This window comes from Rhynchophorus ferrugineus, unplaced genomic scaffold (assembly GCF_030347505.1).
Source record: "Rhynchophorus ferrugineus isolate W39M unplaced genomic scaffold, kcgeb_rfMv2 rfM3, whole genome shotgun sequence".
Lineage (NCBI taxonomy): Eukaryota > Metazoa > Arthropoda > Insecta > Coleoptera > Curculionidae > Rhynchophorus > Rhynchophorus ferrugineus.
In genome coordinates, this window is record NW_027472582.1 from 22,326,736 (window position 1) to 22,348,168 (window position 21,433).

General features: G+C 32.1%; 2 protein-coding genes and 2 non-coding genes across 6 annotated transcripts; 3 read left to right on the top strand and 1 right to left on the bottom strand.

Moving 5' to 3' along the window:
• The first annotated feature begins 3,422 nt into the window (after positions 1 to 3,422).
• Positions 3,423 to 3,496, top strand: TRNAT-AGU (transfer RNA threonine (anticodon AGU)). The gene has a single exon. It is a non-coding gene; the product is annotated as a tRNA-Thr (tRNA).
• A 1,812-nt stretch (positions 3,497 to 5,308) lies between these two features.
• TRNAT-AGU (transfer RNA threonine (anticodon AGU)) lies at positions 5,309 to 5,382 on the top strand. Its single transcript has one exon. It is a non-coding gene; the product is annotated as a tRNA-Thr (tRNA).
• A 2,105-nt stretch (positions 5,383 to 7,487) lies between these two features.
• Positions 7,488 to 17,576, top strand: LOC143192786 (farnesol dehydrogenase). Of its 2 annotated transcripts, none has more exons than XM_076398455.1 (6): positions 7,488 to 7,548; positions 8,016 to 8,123; positions 8,176 to 8,401; positions 15,230 to 15,453; positions 16,578 to 16,727; positions 17,386 to 17,576. In XM_076398455.1, the coding sequence occupies exons 2-6, from the start codon at positions 8,016 to 8,018 to the stop codon at positions 17,425 to 17,427; spliced, it is 750 nt and encodes a 249-aa protein (XP_076254570.1). In that variant the 5' UTR covers positions 7,488 to 7,548; the 3' UTR covers positions 17,428 to 17,576. The 2 variants fall into 2 exon arrangements, with proteins under 2 accessions (XP_076254570.1, XP_076254569.1); XM_076398454.1 differs by lacking the exon at positions 7,488 to 7,548 and adding an exon at positions 7,848 to 7,930.
• Positions 11,531 to 14,286, bottom strand: LOC143192785 (uncharacterized). 2 transcript variants are annotated; one of them, XM_076398453.1, is made up of 3 exons: positions 13,978 to 14,286; positions 13,201 to 13,696; positions 12,927 to 13,111 (listed from the first exon to the last, which is right to left on the bottom strand). In XM_076398453.1, the coding sequence occupies exons 1-3, from the start codon at positions 14,227 to 14,229 to the stop codon at positions 13,041 to 13,043; spliced, it is 819 nt and encodes a 272-aa protein (XP_076254568.1). In that variant the 5' UTR covers positions 14,230 to 14,286; the 3' UTR covers positions 12,927 to 13,040. The 2 variants fall into 2 exon arrangements, with proteins under 2 accessions (XP_076254567.1, XP_076254568.1); XM_076398452.1 differs by lacking the exon at positions 13,978 to 14,286 and having other exon boundaries at positions 11,531 to 13,111; positions 13,201 to 13,320.
• Positions 17,577 to 21,433: the final 3,857 nt, after the last annotated feature.

Consider the following 21,433-nt stretch of genomic DNA (forward strand, 5'->3'; position numbering starts at 1 on the left):
GGACATTTCACCGAGTATTGATAAGTTGTAAAATCATTTTAACGCGTTTCTGTTTGTATTACGATTTTATTTATTTCCATGGTCAGCAAGCCTAGTCACAATTGAAAACAATGATAGTTTTATTCAGTTTAATTTTAAATCTGCGAGTTGTTTGGTCGGTCCCCATTAGCGGTACATTTTCTTAACTTCAAAAAATATGTAATTGATGAGTATCAAACAATCTAGCAATCTGCTCATTATTAGAGAAATGTACATGGCAATGTTGGTAAAAATGATATAAGTTGTTAGGAGTAGTTTCAGGATTTCAAAAATTAATTAATATATTATTGAATTTAAGAAACTTTTCATGAGCTTTAGTTAAAGAATAATTAAAAAATGCTTAAATGGAATGTTCCATCACACCGGCCACATTCGTCAGTTTCATTTTCATTATTTATTTTTACTATTTATTCTCACCAAAAGTACAAAACCTATCTGAACAGTATCATCATCATATAAAGATACCAAAAAGTGAGTTGATACAAGGCTAGCCTCCAAAGATAAAATATTTTTGAGATATGATATCCCTATAGTTCTACAAAGATCAAATCAATAGATTCTTGGTAATAGATAGCCCGGTGAACTTTGTATCACCTACAACGATTTTGCAAATTTTCTCCGACAATAACAATAGCCACTTCATCTGCATCTTCATGCTCACCGATCAGACCTGATAACGATATTATGGTTGATAGATGGCATCCGAACCCATGCTATTTTTAACATTTTGACTAAATCGTTTTTCAGATGAAACAACGTTTGTAGTACTTGTACCAAAGTTGACAATGACTGAATGACTAAATAGTTCAAGAGATAAATAAAAATTAAAATAAATAGAAGATTAAAATTAAATCACAGTCCTGGTATATTTAACTTATTAAATAGGTTCAACAAACGTATTGATCTAATTACATTTCAGTATAATAGAAATTATTCTATTAACTATGTGAAAAATTTTTTATAATACTTTTCTTTCTTATAGCGTTTCGGGTATTCGCCATCAATTACGTTTCATTATCCAGACGAGATACAAGCCGAGGCACTAAACCAATCGAATCCCATCTCCAATTTACCGTCGTTCCAATATTTCCCATTCCCGGTGGATGCACGCCACAAATTGCTTCTAACGAACGCTATTCTACCAGTAATTTTTCCAATAACGTTCAATTTTCCGACGATACGCAGCGCATTATCCCCTCTCAGCCCCGCGGGCCACCTCGTCCAATCCTAGTCCATGTTACATCCATTTCGATTTGCTGTCTCGCAGAGCCAGTTTTAAAACGGAATGAGATCACGATCAATACGGATACCGGCTAAAAGATATCCCGGGTACATTTTTCTTATTTAAATTTTACCTGTCTGATATAAAAATATTGAATATATTAGGTCTAGGAAAAAGAAATGCGATTTTAGTTGTATTAGACAATCGGATGATGAATGAAAAAGAAATTATCTAAATGGTGAAGAAATATTTATTTATTTTTTTAAGACTCATGTCATCTTATTGCCAAAAATATTTACAATCTGGTATCTAGCTGCAAAATCACTTTCATCACTAAGTTTTAAGGCGTCTTAATTCGTTATCATTATCTCACAATGGCAATTAAAGAAAGGTATAGCAGTTACAACTAAAATATGTACAATCGAAATTAATTTACGAATATTATACCATGATCTAGCAAATCTAAACGACGTAATCTGATTTCATCTCATGGTGGAACATTTTTCAACAAGTGCAGATCAGTGCTGGCCCGCCTCTTATTATTTAGGTACTGATGTCAAAACACTCATAAACAGAGTATGGTCTGGGAATTTATTTGGTTAGATGCTTAACTTGAAAGAAACAAGATTACCAAGAAACATTTTTTAATAAAGCGTAAATAACTTGTATAGCCTTAATTATCATAATTATATAAAAAGTTATTGCTGTGGGTCAGTCTTAGTCTAGTCAGTTCCTAAGCCCATTTCCAAATCCACATATCTATCTTATTTATACTCGGCTAACATTTAATTGTTATGCGCGATGCCCGTGAAGTGTGTATGCTAAAACGTTGACTACCATCTGATCGGAAATAGAAACATTGAACAGTGTTAGAAATTTTAGAAATAGAAACATAAAATAGTAACATGTATTATATTAAATTCTTCTTTATAACTTTGTACAGCACTTAATGAAGCTACTTTTACATGCCATTATGTAATGTAAACCACAAAACATACTTCGCAAATTGGGCAGATTGATTGTTGATGTGACATGTGGTTCCAGGTGGATTTGAGGGTACAACTCTCTATAGTCACCCATTTTGATCTTTATAAATATTGCGGATAATCGACTTTGTATTTTTTAGTTATTTTAAAGTATAAAAAGGGGCCTTAGCTTAGTTGATTAAAGCGCTTGACTAGTTAGCAGGAGAGCGTGAGTTCGAATCTCGTCGGAGCCTGTAGCTTACTTTTTATCTCTATAAAAACCTTAAAACGAACATAAAGATTAAGTAGATATATGTTATTTTTGTATCTTCCATATATTTTACAGTTAAAATATCTGAATCGAACAAATGGTAGTGAAATTTTATTCAGTATTACATATAATGTTATTTAGTCTACGAATGTAGAAATATTTTCTAATTCAATAAATTTAAAATTAATACAGGATTACCTTATTCTAATCTAATTCTAATTTTTTCATGTTTTTCATTTCCTTATCAAAGCTTAACGTTTAAGAATGTACCCTTAAGATAATGAAAAAATGATTATTTTTGACGAGCCTTTCTCGAAATTGACATTGTTTTTCAAGTTCAACGGAACTAGTTTTATTATTAGAACGCTATAACAAATTTTTTATTACTTTAAAAAATTCCGAAACGCCAAAAAATCTAAACAATTTCGGAATTTTTCGAACAGCTGTAATTTAGCGGAAACAAATTTTGTTCGAGAGATTATCAAGAAGATTGCAATTGTGTTAACAAACACCTGTAGTTTTTTGGCAATGTCCATTTATCAGCCTATAACTTTTTTAATTTTTAATTTTTTTCACTTTTTTTTTCTTTTATGTATTATTCAAACATATATTTAAAAATATATAATAGAAAGTGGATACTAAAAATATTCTTTGTAATTTATTTCACTTTCCAATAAAAGAAATACTTAAAATTGCCTCTGGACTAAAATATCACCTTTAATTTATAACTGCTCACTAAGATATCTATTTTCGTTAAAATTATCGTTACCTATTGTAAGTTATTGTCTATAAAATATATTTATCTTTAGAACACGTAACTTCTTCATAAAGTTTTAAAATTTTCAAATTATTTTGCAATATTAATATTGTATTTTTTCCAATTATGCCCTAATCCATAATTTATGACTATTTTAAAACGCATATAGGCGCCGTGGCTTAGTTGGTTAAAGCGCCTGTCTAGTAAACAGGAGATCGTGAGTTCGAATCTCGCCGGAGCCTGGTATATTTTTACATTTTAAATATCCCTAATCGAATAAATGGTACTGACATTTTATTGAATACTTGAACATAATGTTTAATCTACGATAGAAATAATTTTTAACACAGGTAGTACACCGTAAACAGGAGATCCTCAGTTGGAATCTCGCCGGAGTCTGGCCTGTACCTTTTAAATACCCTGAATCGAACAAATACTTGTTTTTAATTATATATAACTTTAGATATGTTTAGTTTAAAACACAAACAAGACCTTCGTCGGGATAAATCCATCAGAATGTATGTCCCAATTACGTATACGCTATACAAGTTCATTTGGTTTGTTTCTATAATATATTTCTATAATACAGTAGCTGTATTGCTTCCAAATTGGGGTGATTTGTAAACTTATCTCAGCTTTTGAGGTGAAATTTTGAATAACATCGTAAACCCATTTGATTTCGAGGTTATCGTGCAAATCCAAATAAGCTTTATAAATGATGATAAACCAATATATTTGATTTTAGATCAAGTTGGGAGTATCTTCGGACTAGCCAGTATAGTTCTTTCCCTCAATACTGAATCTACTAAACATGTTGTCTAACACGATTTAAACATGTTATTGAATACTAAAAATAACATTATTAAATCTACGAAGTAGTGCTTACTTTAACTGTTCAGCAAAATACCTTGGAATCCATCTTGACGGTAGATTAAATTGGAAGCATCACGTTAGATAAAAAGCAAAACACATTAAAACTAAAATAAAACAACTATACTGGTTAGTCGAAAGATACTCTAAACTTGATCTAAAATAAAAGAGGTTGATCTATAATACAATTATAAAGCCAATTTGGACCTATGGGGTGCAAATATGGGGTTGCACTAAAAATTCAAATCAGTTAGTCATACAGCGCTGTCAAAACAAGATTCTTCGATTGATTACCAATGCCTATCGCTATGTAACCAATGAAGAACTGCACGATGACCTAGAAATCAAATGGATTTGCGAAGTTGTGCAGGATTTCGCCTTGAAACACGAAAGAAGATTATTAAATCATTCTAACGTGGAAGCAATACAACTGCTGGACAGCGCACAGGATATCAGGAGATTGAAACGAACAAAACCATACGAACTTGTGTGAACATTTAGTGTGTATTATTAGTGTAAACTATAGCTATAAGTTAATAATTAATAAATAATTATAATTTTATAATTGAGGAATACATACTGATGTATTTTCTCGCACTCGTCTTGCTTGTTAATTAATCCAAGCACATAGGAAAAGTAGTAATAAATTAATTGTAATAATAATAATAATTAAGATTGTACTAAGCGTATCTAATAAAGATGTTATAAAAAAAAACTTTAACTGTTGATAACGGCTCGCCTATTAATCATCTGAGACTTGAAAGGGGGAGGAGGGTCAGAAAAAATTAAGAAACGTTCATCTTCAACAAAAGACTCTGTCAACAATTGACTTAAATTATACTTGTTAGTGTTCCGCTAATCCGTTGTACGTAGGACAAATATGTTTATGGACCAATACAATTATGTTTTCTCACATAATTACATCATTCACTTATTATTGTGATACGGTAAAAACCGCCTGCAATATCTATGTCTATTTGGATATTTTTATCGCGGTGGGATAACAGAGATAAAAAACCTTACCCATACATTTTTTTTTATTCTAAAAATTGTCGCAATTAAAGTTTTCAGAGCAATTTATTCTTTTATAGAATTAAAAAAATTATGATATTTTTAAAAATATTACTTACTTTCATTGTAGTTTTCCGCGATTGCTTAATTTTCAATCATTTTAAAACTTAACAGGCGCCGTGGCTTAGTTGGTTAAAGCGCCTGTCTAGTAAACAGGAGATCGTGAGTTCGAATCTCGCCGGAGCCTTGACGTATTTTTTTATTTTAAATATCCCTAATCGAATAAATGGTTCTGAAATTTTATTGAATACTTGATATAATGTTTAATCTACGAGAGAAATATTTTTTTCTCTATTTCAGAGATGTTCTAGATCTAAAAATGAAAATTTTAACGAGCTTTTCTCCAAACTATTTTTTTCAGACGGTTGACATTGTGTCCCAAGTTCTACTGAACTAGTTTATCTGAAATTTAGTGTGAATCTCACGTATACATTCTTCCATCTTACAAAGCAACAATATAACATTTTTTATTATTTTTAGAAATTACAAAAAGTTCTTCATAGGGCTTCAAAAATGTCTATTTTTAATTTAGCGAAAACAAATTTTGTGCGACGGCCTATAACTTTTCCAATTCTTAATATTTGTTTAATTTTTTTTCTTCTATGGATTATTCAAACATATATTTAAAATATATATACTAGAAAGTGTATAGTATAAATATTCTTTGTTTTTTATTGTATTTTTCATTTAAAAAAAACCTAACATTCATACCGCTAGACTAGAATAGTGCCTTTAATTTATAATTGCTCACTAACATATATATTTTCAAGTTTAAAAAATTTCAAACTATTTGGCAATATTAATATTGTATTTTTCCAATTTTTCTTTATTCAGTAATTTATGACTATTTTGAATAAATCCGCGTTGTGGCTTAGCTGGTTAAAGCGCCTGTCTAGTAAACAGGATATCGTGAGTTATTCGAATCTCGTCGGAGCCTACGCTTTATTATAAACTTTGAATATATATTTGCAAGAAGTTGTATTGTAATAAATAACGATTATTTATCATTTAATAAATCAAAGAGTAGTACGATGATAACGAAAGTTTTTTATGCCAAAAATGCTGTCTTCATAGACTATTTTATAACTACTTTAATATAAAATACACCAATGATACTCATCGTATTTTACTGAAAAAAACATCATGCTCTCGCGAAGCAGCTGTAAATTTAAATTTTAATTAAGTTTAAAATTTGGTAGTTAACTTTTTACCTTTTTAGACAAACGCTTGAAAGCCAATCGGGTAGAACAATGAAACTCTTAAGAATTTAAACCTAGGTATAATGGAAGGTTTTTTTTATTTTTGAGAATTACTTCTACTTCGGTTGCAGAATGGGAATAATATCATATTATATAATATATGATAATGATAACATATCAGCCCTATAAATTGACAGGCTTAACTTTTAAGCGTATCATTTTGTTAAAATATGAGCAAACACATTTTTCAGTACGTACGAAAATGCCTGAATTTATGAAGTCAACTTGAAGAAGAAAATAGCGGATGAGGGTCATCGAATGCTTTATGATTGTTCATGGAGAATATGCTATATCGATTTCGACATTTAATTACTGCTTTCGATGTTTTAAAAGCGGTGATTCGAATACAGGGTCTATGAAGATAAAGAGCATTCTGAACACCCAAAAAAAATTGAAAACGAGGATTTCAATTCATTTCTCGATGAAACCATCAATGGGGATCTCTGTCGAATACAGTCGATAGGTTTGACCAGCACTGGCGAAAAACAAGCAAAATATGACACCATTCGTCGTATTCTCCAGACCTTGCTTCTTCTAAATACCTGTTCCGAGGCATAAGTCGTGATCTTTTTCCCCAGCGCTTTACTTTTTATGCAGATGCCAAAAAATAGTTCGATTCGTGGATAGCCTCAAAAGATACATCGCTTTTTCAAGATGGAATCGGTAAAATGCCTGAAAGATGAGAAAGAGTAACGGCTATCGATAGACAATACTTTAAATAACCGATTTTTCACAATGTAGCTTCAAATTAAAAAATTGGTTGGCGCAGTGATAAAGGCGACAAGACAGTCCGGGTACTGTTGCGATAGTCACGGGTTCGAATCGAGCTGGGGCATGGTCATAAATTTATGTTTGTAACTGTTCATCATTCATATTTAAGATTGTCCAAGAGTGCCAAGAAATTCGACAAAGAAAATCATTCCAGTCACGAACCCAGTAACCAGGCTGGATAAGGCCGGATGCCTTCTGGGATGATTTATAAGTTGGTCACTCGCCAGTCGCTAGGCTTAATGCCGAGGACCGTGTTTCGGAGTCTACGTTAAACTGTAGATACAGCCCAGATAAACCCTCGTTGGAAAAAAGAACACTTTAAGGTATAGAAAAATGAAAAATTAGCATTTTAAAATAATTTATAGGCCTAATAAGAGGAAGGATATTTCAGGAAAAATGTAATATGTATTAATATTAACAATAACAAAACAATTTTAATAGCAAATTTCATTAAATAAACAAGTTTTTATAAAAAGCTTACTAAAAAAGTGCTTATATATAACATTGGAATTAAATGTTATACTTTTAAGTGAAATTTCAATAAAAATGTGGGTCAGAAGAAAAATGCAATTACGTTTCTATTAAATATTGTGTGTTACTGAATACAATCTCAAGGCAAACAGCTCAAGGTAAACAACAAAAAATAAAGGCAACCAGTTTATGTATTATCGTTCACAGATTTAAATTTTATTATTACATTTAAACGTAAGTTTTTAGGTTATTATTTGATATATCTTATGTCTTATATTCAAGAGATTAGTGCATCGAAATTCATATTTTGATATTTTAGATGGTGCTATCGTTGGATCGTTGGATTGGTAAAGTCGCCGTAATTACCGGGGCGAGTGCAGGAATAGGCGCTGAACTAGTCATAAGATTGGCTGATGCTGGTATAATTGTAAGTTAAAATATTTCAATTCGAGAATGTTGTTTCAAAATATAGATTTTAGGTTGTTGGTTTAAATAGGAGAGCCATTCAATTAGCAGATAAACACGCAAATCTTAAGGACAAAATACATTACATTCAGTGTGACATATCCAATGAAGCCGACGTTCAAAATGCCTTCAAAAAAATTAATAAGATCGGAGTAGTTCATATTCTTATTAACAACGCTGGAACAACGACTAAAAATAATCTGTTTGATGGAGAGCCAGATACATGGAGGAAAGTTTTAGGTATGCTAAAAAATCATATTTTTGTCACTAATGTAGATTAAGTCATTCTGTTCATTTACTTTTGAAGAGTGTGCTATTTCAACTTGGTAATACTATGTTAACACGTGTCACACAAACAATTTGTTCGCTCTTGAGAAGACTATCCATTGAGCTATTGATGAAACTAAGCAACAATCTATAGAAATTACGTTAAAAGAATCGGAAGTTGCATTTTCTTGAATAAAGCAGCAACCAACAAGAAACAGATATCCAACACCATAAACATTATTAACTATATTAAATAAACTATTTAATATAGTTAATGACTATTTATTTTTAACGATTTAACGATTTAATATAATTTATATTAAAGAACGCATTCAAACTGAACGTGAAGTTACTCTATTTAATAAAATATTCAAAATAATTAGTGTATAATTTTTATATATATATATATATATATATATATATATATATATACATATATAACCACGGTCATCGGCATTAAGCCTACCGACTGGCGAGTAGAAAGTTAGAAATCATTCCAGAAGATATTCGGTCTTACCCAGCTTGGTTAGTGGCGTGACTGGGATCATTTTCCTTGACGAATATTGCACTCTTACTTAGGACAATCACAAATATTAAACAATCACAAACATAAATTCAAGACCTTGCCCCAGCAGTATTCGAACCTACGACTATCGCAGCAGTAGGTAGACCGTCCTGTCGCTTTACCACTGCACCAACCAAGCAGTGTATAAATTTGAAATTAAAAAAATTCTGTTAAGATAATATGCAATACCAAACACATTTAAATCACTAAGTTGTGTGTTGTTTTATTAGTATTTGAATTTTGTTAGCTTTGTGGAAATTTTTTTACGAAACGTAACATCAGATAAAATTTTTAAAAATAGTTAATAATGAAGATTTCATATGCAATCTGATTCAACTCGTTTTCCTCCATTAATAAATAAAATTCGGTTTTTAAGGTTTCATCGGAAATATTAGATACAAATCTGCAGCTTTGTGGGTTTCAAAGATCTAATCTCTGATCTACCGTTCTATTAAAAAGAGATATGTGAAATTTTTTCTAGTTATCACAAGATTCATTATTCAAATAAATGGAGTTCTGGTGAAACTCAAACCAAAGAATATTAGAGACAGTGCAGGGAAAATTACCAACATATTCTCAATTCCTCGAGAAACCAGAGAATACAATCAAACTGTGTTTACTAACTTAGGTTATATTAATATACTAGCTGACCCGACAGACTTCGTCCTGTCAAAAAGATTTGTAATGTGGCAGTTTTTGTGCCTACGTATTTTAAAAAATTCTCCTGAACAGAACCATCACCCTGGTGATAGGGCGTTGTGAATAAAAAATAATTAAATAAAACATATATAAGGATTGAAAAGTAAGTAATCGCTTTATTGTTAATCATGTGAATCATAATTATTATTATTATTATCATTGTAGTGCTTTGTGGTATACGATGTTTTTTGTTTGATTACCTGGCGCATAGATAAACAAATCTGATGGTTTTCCAACACGGGAACAGGCAACATACAATTGACCATGTGAGAAATATGGGTTTTCTAGATTAATACCACAAACACTTAATGATTGCCCCTGGGACTTGTCTATAGTCATAGCAAAAGCAAGCCGCACTGGAAACTGTAGTCGTTTAAACTCAAATGGCACATCAGTCGGAATCATTGGGATGTGCGGTATGAGAACATCTTCTCCTTTATACTTTCCTTTGAGTATAGTTGCTTCTATCACATTGTTTAGTAATTTTTTTATCGCTAACCGTGTACCGTTGCAAAGACGCGGTTGGTTGATATTTCGCAACATTATAACCACCGATCCAACCTTTAATTGAAGATTGTGAGGTGGCAATCCTGGCAAATCCAGCGAGTTTAAAAATTCCGGTGGATAGTTGACTACATCATCTTGATTAGTAGCCGAATCAACTGATTTATATATCCTCAATTCGCCTGTAATTTGTTCTTGAATTTTGAAATTTAATTCATTTACATCTATGTTTTTTGCAGCCAGTATAGCTCGTTCGCTCAACCAATCATGGTTTCTGTAATTTTGAGAAACATCTGGACACACCTTCTGAATAAGTTCATCTTTTGATCGAGTTAACTGACAAAAACTTTGAGGAAAGTTAATGCAGCCAGTCAACATGTCTATAGGAAATTTGCCATTACCAATGTCAATGAGTTGTTTAGAGAATATGTTTCCAGATTGGTCATTTTGCAACTCGACACGCATATTCTTGCTTAAATGAAGTACTTTGACATGTTTCCACAAATTGGAGGACTTTAGACATGCATTGAGTTCATCAGCTAGCGTTGATCGTGGAATCACTGGCAATGTTTGACGAAAATCTCCTGCTAATAAAATCATTGCACCACCAAATCGGTTATTATTGCTACGTAGATCTTTTAAGGTTCTGTCTAAAGCCTCCAAAGATTTTTTATGTGCCATCGTGCATTCATCCCAAACAATCAATTTACGTTGCTGCAAAACCTTTGCCATTGCAGAGTTCTTCGAAACGTTGCAGGTTGGAGTTTCATTGCTTTGCATATTTAATGGCAATTTTAGTGCTGAATGGGCTGTTCGACCACCTTCAAGCAAAGTTGCTGCGATTCCCGACGAAGCGAGTGCAAGTGCAATTTTATTTTGTGATCGAATTGTTGCTAATATTAATGAAATCAAAAAAGTTTTTCCTGTACCACCAGGTGCATCTAAGAAGTAAATCCCTCCAGTTTCATCATTTGTTACTTTCATAAGAGTTTCAAATACATACTTCTGTTGTTCATTTAACAGTGGAAGATTTGTTTGAATTAATTCTTTCAAAGCGTTGAGATCATACAGTCTTTCTCGATGCAACTCTTGGTTAAAAGCGTCATGCATTGGACGATTGGGCGCGGTCAGGCCTAATTGAATTAATAGTTTGTTTGACATTATCAAGCACATGTCCTCAATTGAAATCAATGCTTCATTGTAAATTTCTTCACTGATTTGTATATTTGGATTTCCCATTCTATTCCGTATTTGATACAAAATATCATCACACATATAATCTTTGTACTTCATCCACAAATCAATTGGGTTTGATGGGAAGCATGTAGATATGATTATAGAAAACAATGTTCGTATTGCAAACGTTGACAGGCTTCTCTGTAGGATCCACACAATTCACCATCAACAGTTCGTAACTGTTGGAATGATGTTGGGCCACATACATTGACTAATAGCAGTCGTAAATAAAAACATTCATCATTGCTTGGATGTACTGAATAAATCCGGCCAATCGCATCGGTGGAATATACATCTGTATATCCTGGAACTGGTTTTCCTTGTTTCCGTCGTATAAATCTCCTTGAGGATTGATTCCAGGTATAATATTTTGGCATTTCAGAATATAGCAATGTTTGTGCGAAATCATCGTTTTGGCATGTCTCAAAAAAACTGGTTAATGTAGTAGATGGTGGCTGAGCAGCTCTTTGTACTGCGTTCTGTGCTGTAAAATACACTCTTTGTCCATTTTCTAAATGCACAGCTAAGTGAACAATAGAAGGGTGTCTCTCATGAATAGGAAAAGAAAATATTCGCCAAACTGCTTCATTACTACTGACATAGCGGCCCATTTGGTATTGGGTAACTTCATCATTAGAATTCTCTGCACCAATTCCAATCACAGCCATATCACTCCCTTTGGTTACATATTTGCAAATGTATTTAATCGATTTCATTGAATGGCAAGATTCAACGTTGATGTGTGCTTTGAATGTCTTTGATAAAATGGGTGAATATGTAACAATCCAACGATTATCTATTTCAATATCTTGTTGATTTAATTTGACAATTGTTGATTTTCCATTGTCTGCTGTCGATCTGCGACGATACAATGGATAACCGTCATTACCAGTAATTGTTTTCGATATTAATGTCCGTGGATATCGTTTTGAACATTTACCATCCATCATACACGGTGAATTTTGATTAAGAGTTCCACAGGGACCATGTATCATGTTTTTGATAACTACCTCATGCAATCCAGGATCTACTTGTACATTAGGGATTTCAGCTGATATCACTGCATCAACTTCATTTGGCCTTATCTTTTCAACCAACCAAATCAAAATGTGTGCATGTGGCAATCCTCGTTTCTGCCACTCCACAGAATACATCCAGCAGCGTGTCTCACCAAACACATTATGTTTTACGATGAAATTCATTAAAGATTTCAACTTTTGTCTAAAGACTCTGGCTGTAATATCATGACGATCAATGGGTGATTGCCCAGGGAATAACTCCTGCTTAATTTCTATCCATTGCGGATTGCATGTAAATGTGATGAACAAATCTGCTGTACCATAATGACGAACATACGACATGGCATCTTGAGCATATTCGTGCATATGCCGAGGGCTTCCGATGTATGTTGCTGGAAGAATAGTCATCGGACCGACATTCTGTGCATTTCCATCAGTATTAATCGCATCTCGAAGGTGAATATACTCTTCAGATCGGAGTTTGGTTTGATTCAACCTGATGAATGTTAATCTCTCCGTTTCAATTTTAACATACATGTCAACAACATATTTGTGATATAATCGCCGACATTTCAATATGTGATTATCTTCATTTTCCCGAATCATTAGGCGGTATGAATAATAGTTCATTGAACTGACTTTTTTTGTTGGTTTCAGAACCTGTAAACAGATTTTGTTTTAATAAGATTCAAATACATAATATAGTGACTGAGATATTTTCGCCATAGCTAAACTAATATTTTAGTTACCTGTAATGGGATTTATCATTTTTATTGATAAATCGTAGCCATCTTCACCTTGCCAAAATATAATGGGATATTGCATTGCATCATATGAGCGGTGTGTTTCCTTTATACGTTGTAATTGATCATTCCGACGATGTAAAACAATATCACGGGATTCCAAATTTTCTCCAACTACAACGATAGCAACTTCATCAATAGTTGGTGCATTAAAACGTCTTGTATGTTGACCTGCAGGTGTTTTATCAGCTCTGATTACAATTTTGTGAATATCGGATGGCATCAGATCCAGGACAGTTTTAAACAATATAATCAATTGATTGTGTTGATGAAATAAAGTTTGTAATTGTTCTACAATAGACCTCTTTACTAAATTGTTATGTGCACAACGCAGATCAATTTCTTGTGGTGAATTGCCCATAAAATAAATTTGCAGGAATTTGTTGTTGCTATCTGACACTGGTAACAGTGAACCTGCTCTCTGATATATTTGCCCTTGTATCTGTAAATAAAAAAAATATTATGGTGTGGTATAAATTAATGGATTGTCAGTGATCAAACTTAAATAATATTTGATCTTAAAAAGTATATATTTAGTTTTAACTAATATCTATCAAATATAAAATACAAAAGTGTCACTGAAACTGAATCACCATATAATATGATGACTAAGTGATATATTTCGTAATGATTAAGAAATTGAAGATTAGTAACACATCTTAACTTTGGTGATAGAAAATTTTGTTCGCTAAAATAATTATGAGTAACTGCTATAATACATACCTTGAAAGTTGGCATAAAATTTTCCCGAACTGCATTTGTTGCCCCAAATGAAGTCATTTGAAAGCAATTGTTATATTGTTGGATATGTGTCAAAAAGTGTATAGAATCTGTTCCTATTCCTGAAACCAATGAGTACAATGGTTCTGGTGGTGGATCCAATGGTATCAATTTCACTTTACCATTTGCGCAACACAATCCATTGGCTTCGTTTTTGTATTTTAATGCCTTACAGTGTGAGCAAACCAAGTTCATAGAACTAATAACAACACATTAGTAGTTACTGTAGTCAATTGACACATCGTAACTGAAAGCAGCTCGATTCAAACTTGCGCGATTATTAGTTGAATGTCGCGCTCGCGCTTCACGCGTTTGTGATATCCGAATTCTTTCACGTTCATTTCCGTCGTCACGTTCTTGTGCAGTACGATTAGATCGGTAATTAGCTTGGTTTATAGCATTTCTGGTTCTTCTACCTAAATTGCTTCGTCTTATAGGAGGCATATCAAATATAAATTATTTTTTCACTAATCACGAACTAAACAAACACTAACTAACTAAACACTCTGCACAAAACACGATATACGAATTTGTTTCGTTTATCAGTTGACAATTCATCTGTCATCTATCAAAAGTCATCTGTAACAGACAACTTTTTTTTTTTAAATTTGATATGACTTGAACTCAAATCCTTTTAAGCCGTACGAATTGTTTTATTTATTTAAAATTTGGATATCAAAAATAATAAAACACTGTTGGTAACGTGATTTTTGTTTGACTGATGTAATGACGTGGAAACTGATGCATTTTATCTCGCGTGCCGAAACTAATACAAAAGAAACGCGAGTTTCGGAACGCGACATTAAACTCCTCCAACTATGTATTCTGTGCTCCAACGCACACACGCACATTGTTTTGATAGATATGATCTTTGACGTTAGGAACACACCTACATTGCTTAGACAACAGTGAGTGCTTGTAATTTAATATGAACTTTATTCCATAGCAATAAAGCTCAAATTGACTACGTTTTAGTTACAAATCATTTGTATGGGAAAAAGAAAAGGGCTATTTTTAGGGTTTTTCCAGCAATAATTCTAATTTTTCTCGCCGTAGAAACCATCCTTGAACTTCAACGAACATTTTAAAAAAAGATTTGGCCAAATTGGTCCAGGCGTTGTTGAGTTATGCGCTTACCAACACATTTTGCGATTCATTTTTATATATAAGATTAACCAGTTGATATATATTTCAGATACTAATGTAATTGGAACATGTATCGTATCCAAAGAAGCCATCAAAATAATGACCGCTAACAAAATAGCAGGTCAGATAATCAACATCAACAGCATTCTTGGTCATTTTGTTTATAACATTCCCAAGGCAAACATTTATCCAGCATCCAAGCACGCCTTGACCGCACTAACCGAAACGTTGAGGCTGGAATTGATCGACATTGATTCTGATATTAAAGTAACGGTAAGTATTGATTAGTGTAAAACAAATAATCTGTTTTGCTATTCCTAGCCGATTTCTTAATTGTAACCTTTAGTACAAACAGTTTTATCCACGAATCGTTTGGTTATATGTCGGATATTTAAAGACTTGGATCTATGGCTAAAAACCTGCAAGTGTTTGGTGGATGTCACTGTAATTTGAATAGTGTTATATATTTGCTTTGTATTTAAAGAATATATTAACGTGGAATAGCTCTAATTGTTCTATTTCTTGCAATCTTTATTTTTAAATTTCATATATCTATTCGATAGTACTAGTGTATGAATATAATTCGTATAGAAGTTCCTGCTGTTTTTCCTGATGTATACATTCTATCGAACATAGGATTCAATTGAAATTTGTCATCAGTACAGTTCCCTATGGAAAACTATTTTGTCATTTTTTTCAGTATATCTTTTTGTGGGTAATGCAAATATGGATAGTTATTGTTATATTGGATTTATTTCATTATTTTTAGTATAGTAATTCCGATTTTTCCTGCTTAACAGCAGTCCATGCTGGAAATATTTAAATTAGATTACAAGGCATATGTTTTATATTGTATAAAATTAATAATTCCTATCCTCCAATAATGATTTAATATTTAATGTGGAAATGGGACCTACAGATGCCAAGACAAGTTGGTATTTTATAATAGTTAGTTTGATGTGCATTAATGAATTATTGAATTAATGTTTAGAAGTTTACCTGAATTCTTGGTAATATAAATACTTCTAAGACGTTACGATATATTGAAATATGAATCATGCAGATTAATTAATAATGATTGAATAATTTGTTCAATTTTGTTAAAACGTTTCTTTATATCTCATATACGAAGTCGATTATCAAATCTATCCAGAGCCTTTCCCTGGATTAAGTCTAACTTTTCTAGCAAGTTTTATTAATGAGCCAGTGGGGTGATTTGTCGAAGCTATTTTGAATCCAGAATATTGACATACAAAGTTTCAAACATTCAGGGCAGATGCTTATAAGCTTTTAATTCATAATTATTTAGTTCATTTGCCAAATTCATTGATGTAACGTTTAGTGTCTAGTTTGTTATTTTATGTTTCTGTCAGTGTGTTAATTATAAAATGTTTTAGAGTCTCAGTCCAGGACCTGTGGACAACACAGAATTCTTTGTTCGACAAAATGTTGGCGATGGTAATAATGGACCGATTAAATATTTTCTGAATCCTGAAGATATAGCTGATGCCGCTATGTTTGTTCTATCTACGCCTCCACATTTACAGGTATATAACTGATAGGATTAATTTCAATAGGAAATGTCATTTAACATCAAAATAATTTAAAATTATTAAAAGCAAATCCAGGTTTGTAATATTAGAGTTACTTCTCTAATTTTACTACGAGATTTAGATAACATTTCATAGTGCTACGCAAGAAATCATCGACCAAAATTAATATTAAAATTATCAATATCAACATTTATATATATATATATATATATATATATATATATAATTAATAATTTATATAATAAAATATTTTAAAATTATTATTAGAAATAGAAATATTATTAACCATTTTTAACCAATTATTAACCAGTTTACATACAAATTACAATTCTAATAGAATAAAAGAATCTCGTTAATCATGCAAAACAAACAATTTCTTATTAAGTAGTCTGATATAGAGAGACTATATCAGTTTTATCAGGTTATTGGCTTTTAAGGATCGTCGTCTAGTTGCTGTTAACGATGAAAACATTGCAACAGTAAATAAGATAATGAAAAATGGCATGATAAATGTATATTAAATCTCGTCTAAAGAAAACAACATTGCATGAAACTTTGAAAATAGTTTGGTTGAGCTGTACAGAAGCTATGGATGGCAGTTTAATGTGTATTAATAATAGTTTGCATAATCTAAATTTGGTTTCATTTTTAGGTTGCTGAATTGATGTTGAGACCATTGAAAGAACCATATTAGCATTCCTTCATGCCTGGATAATTCAATTAAACCAAATTATTGGTGCTAAAACTCGTTTCTTGTTATTATTTCATATCATATGTACTCTTATGTTATAAGTTGTTTATAATTATAACAGTTAAATATTTTTAATAAATATTTATACACATTTTGTCTATTTTTATTTTGATATATTCTATACGTGATATGTTATTAAATAATATTTAAATAATATTTTGCTTCTTTTTTATGTCTTATCCACTGACAAGGCTTATCTAGATTAGACATTACACTGTTCGATATCCTACCGACTAGACCTTTTGCATGACCAACTTGGAGATCATACTATAAGCTTTGCGGTTTCAAACACCATAGTTAACCACCATAACAACCATTGGCTGGTTTCTTACCGGATTATACCCTTACAATCAACAACAAAAATGTATCCAGACAAATGTAAATAAAAATCATTAGCGTCATTAGCGAAATTTGAACCCATGACTGTCGCATCAGTTGTAAAATAACCTCACACTAAGCTGGTTAGCAAAGCATTTACTATGTAAAAGTGGTACAGTATACAATATATTAGTCATCATACTTTCTTCCCCTTTTCCATTCTTTTATCTTTCCATCAACATTTTTCTGATTTTTTACAACATAACGATTGACACTAGGCATGACCCTGTTGAAAAAATGATGTTGGTTTGACCGCCATCCAATCATTAATCCATTTCGCACTTCAGTGTTCAGTGTTTCGTGTGCTGAGTATGGAAGAACTTCGGATTCGAACTACCACAGTGTATCCGAACGTTATAATACCTACATAAACTTAACATAACAACAATGCACTCGATTTTAGCAGATTGTAATACAATATGGCTTGCTGTTCTCGCTATTTGTAGAGCAATACTGTAAAGGTATTAACATTTAGCTTTAGTGTCGATGTGGATAGCTCTCACCTACTAACTGGTACATTTTTGCTCTGCGTATTGTCGTAGTAAATTCACTTTTTTCGCTCACAATGCGCGACAGAAAATTATTCTTTTTTATTCTAAACGGTATATTCAATCAAATTGTGAATCAATTGAAAGTTCAATGTCTTCGAACTTTTTTGGTCTTACAGGTTCTTCAGCACTTATTTCAAAACGACCACATTTAGTCAAAACCTACAAGCTTTTAAGTTGAAATCAAAAAGGATAGTTCGTATACGCCTCATGGAGCTGCATCATCATGAGTTTCTAAAAGTGTTTAAATCCAGCAACAAAAGTAATGAATGTCGGAAATGCAATTTTGAGCCTTCCACGATTAGCCTCTGTATACACTGAATAATACACAATAATATTAAATTAATAAAATTTAATAGTTAGGTTTATTCATAGTTTTTTGATTGGATGAATCGTCGAAATTAAGACTGATACTGCGTTTTTTCGCCAATAACAGGTCAATTAAAAATGCGATATAGCCTAAGTTACACCTTATTTATTGATAAATGATTAATTTGCAACAATGTAGTAAAAAATATTTCCTATAAGTTTAATATGCTATATAGGAATAGGTGGTTTTCCCATATGGCAGTATTTTCCTATTGTTGATTAATTCTAGAATGAAACTTATTATTTTATGTATGAAATAGGCTAAATATAATAGGGACATTTATCACCAAACACACTGTTCAATGAATACAAATATTTTTAAATAATAACAAAGTAGCAAGTCATAAAGATTAATGGGTAGAGACTGTATGTTAAATGACTAGAATTAATAGTAATTGTTCAGTCATTTTAATGATCTTGATTATTTTTAAAGTGTTTGTTAGCTTATTAGTGGTTGCGTTACAATAAAGTAATATTCAAATAATTGCATGTAATAAAACAAAACGAAGGCAATAATAAAACCCATTAGAATATAAAAATCCATGTACTATGCATGCATTTTGGATAATAATTCTTATTTATTTTTTTCTGTTTTGCCATGCGATAATACATAAAACTGTTAGTTTTCTCATTTTAGATATGCAAATGTCTGCTTCTAGCCTGACATTTATTTATATTTCACGTTGTCGCTGTATAACTCAAATTTACATTTTCAGTCACTCGTTCACAGGTTCCTTGTAACACGTGGAGCAAAAGTCCCGCTACCATTTTGATTACGCACCTTCTTGGTTATTTGACCTTTAGCTCAGTTTCGCTTTAACCGTCGTGTTGTGTAGATGTCCAAATTGTATTATGGATAAATATATGCCACAAAAACGAGCAGAAATAGTGACAATATTTATTGAAAATTATCGTTCCATTATTGTCACTCAGCGGAAATTGAGTCACAAACACTATTTATTAACACCCTAAACCAAACTATATTGTCTGAAATTCTTATTTAGAGTATTTTTCAACATTTATGTATTTTAATGGCATCTTTTATTATAATATTAAAATATCTGCTCAATCACTGACCATTATCAAATAACAGGTCAATTGAATAGTCCCTGGCCTGACACATATATGGCACTACTAGAATTAAATCCATATGTTTTTTAGTTAATCCTAACCCTCAAAAGATGCGTGTATAAATTTGACAGCTGTCGGATTAGACGTGGTGAAATGAGCACCGAAAACGGTGAAAGTAGTGGATGCCCAAAAGAGGTTGTTACCGACGAAAACATTAAAAAATCCACAAAATGATTTTGAATGACCGTAAATTGAAATTGAATAAAATAGCAGACACTCTAAAGTTATCAACTGAACGTGTACATCATATCATTCACGAATAATTGGGTATGAGAAAGCTTTATGCAAAGTGTGTGCCGCACGAGCTCACTTTTGATCAAAAACAACGACGAGTTGATGATTCGGAGTAGTGTTTGAAAATAATCCGAGTGGACTGCACACGATGAAGAGTCGGATGGCAAGGTTATGGCGTCTGTAATTTGGAACTATTTTCATTGACTATGTTGAACAAGAAAGGACCATCAACAGCGACTATTATATAGCGTTATTGGACCATTTGAAGGACCAAATCGCGGAAGAATGGCCGTATTTGAAGAAAAAGAAAGTGCTGCTTCACCAAGACAATGCTCCGTGTCACAAGTCAGTGAAAACGATGGCAAAAATCCATGAATTGGGCTTCGAATTGCTTTCTCATCCACCGTATTCTCCAGATTTGGCCCCCAGCGACTATTTCCTGTTCTCAGATCTCAAAAGAATGCTCGCCTGTAAGAAATTTTTGTCGAATGAAGGGGTGATCGCCGAAACTAAAGCCTATTTTGAAGCAAAGGACAAATCGTACTACAAAAATGGTATCGAAAAGTTAGAGGGTCGCTATAATCAGTGTATCACCCTTGAAGGGAATTATGTTGAATAAAAAAAAAATAATTTTGCCAAAAAAAAGTGTTTTACTATGGTAGGCCGGAGACTTTCTAATTGACCTGCTATTGTGTTTCTGAATCTAATAATTTAATCACAATAATTGGTTAGTTCCAATTTATAAATTATAATTATAAACTTAATATCGATTGTATTTTAGAAAATAATATTAATCATTTGCAATGATTGTTATGCTGTAATAAAAATGTTAAAAGTAAGTGTTTTTATCAGTACGAATACGTTTCAAAACCTCACCTTTTCACACATCTATATAACTACATCGCATTATAAGAAAACATAAGACAATATAGCAGTTCTTAAAATAAATATAACAAACGGGTTGTTATACCGTTTGTGACCTACAGCTGCAATAACCACAAGATTTTAACCTAACAGATCAATGAGGTACTGTATGATTGCGATTTTTTGAAATTGTGATTGCTTAAAGGCATGTTATGCAAAATTAGGGCAAAAATAAACACCATGGTCAGTCACGCGAATAACCAGGCTGGATAAAACCCAATGCTTTCTGATTCTTACTATTACTAGAGCCTATCTATTAATTCCACCGATCATGGTTCGGACACAAAACAACTTAGATCTAGTCAGTAAAAAATCCAAAAAGTTGACGGTGCGGAAATCCATGTACACAAGTATAGATAGACAAA

Coding starts and splice junctions, on each gene's coding strand:
- LOC143192785 (XM_076398452.1), bottom strand. CDS start 13,081: ATGAACTATTATTCATACCGCCTAATGATTCGGGAAAATGAAGATAAT.
- LOC143192786 (XM_076398455.1), top strand. CDS start 8,016: ATGGTGCTATCGTTGGATCGTTGGATTGGTAAAGTCGCCGTAATTACC. Junction 8,402..15,229: donor TACATGGAGGAAAGTTTTAG/GTATGCTAAAAA, acceptor TATATATTTCAG/ATACTAATGTAATTGGAACA. Junction 15,454..16,577: donor ATTCTGATATTAAAGTAACG/GTAAGTATTGAT, acceptor AAAATGTTTTAG/AGTCTCAGTCCAGGACCTGT.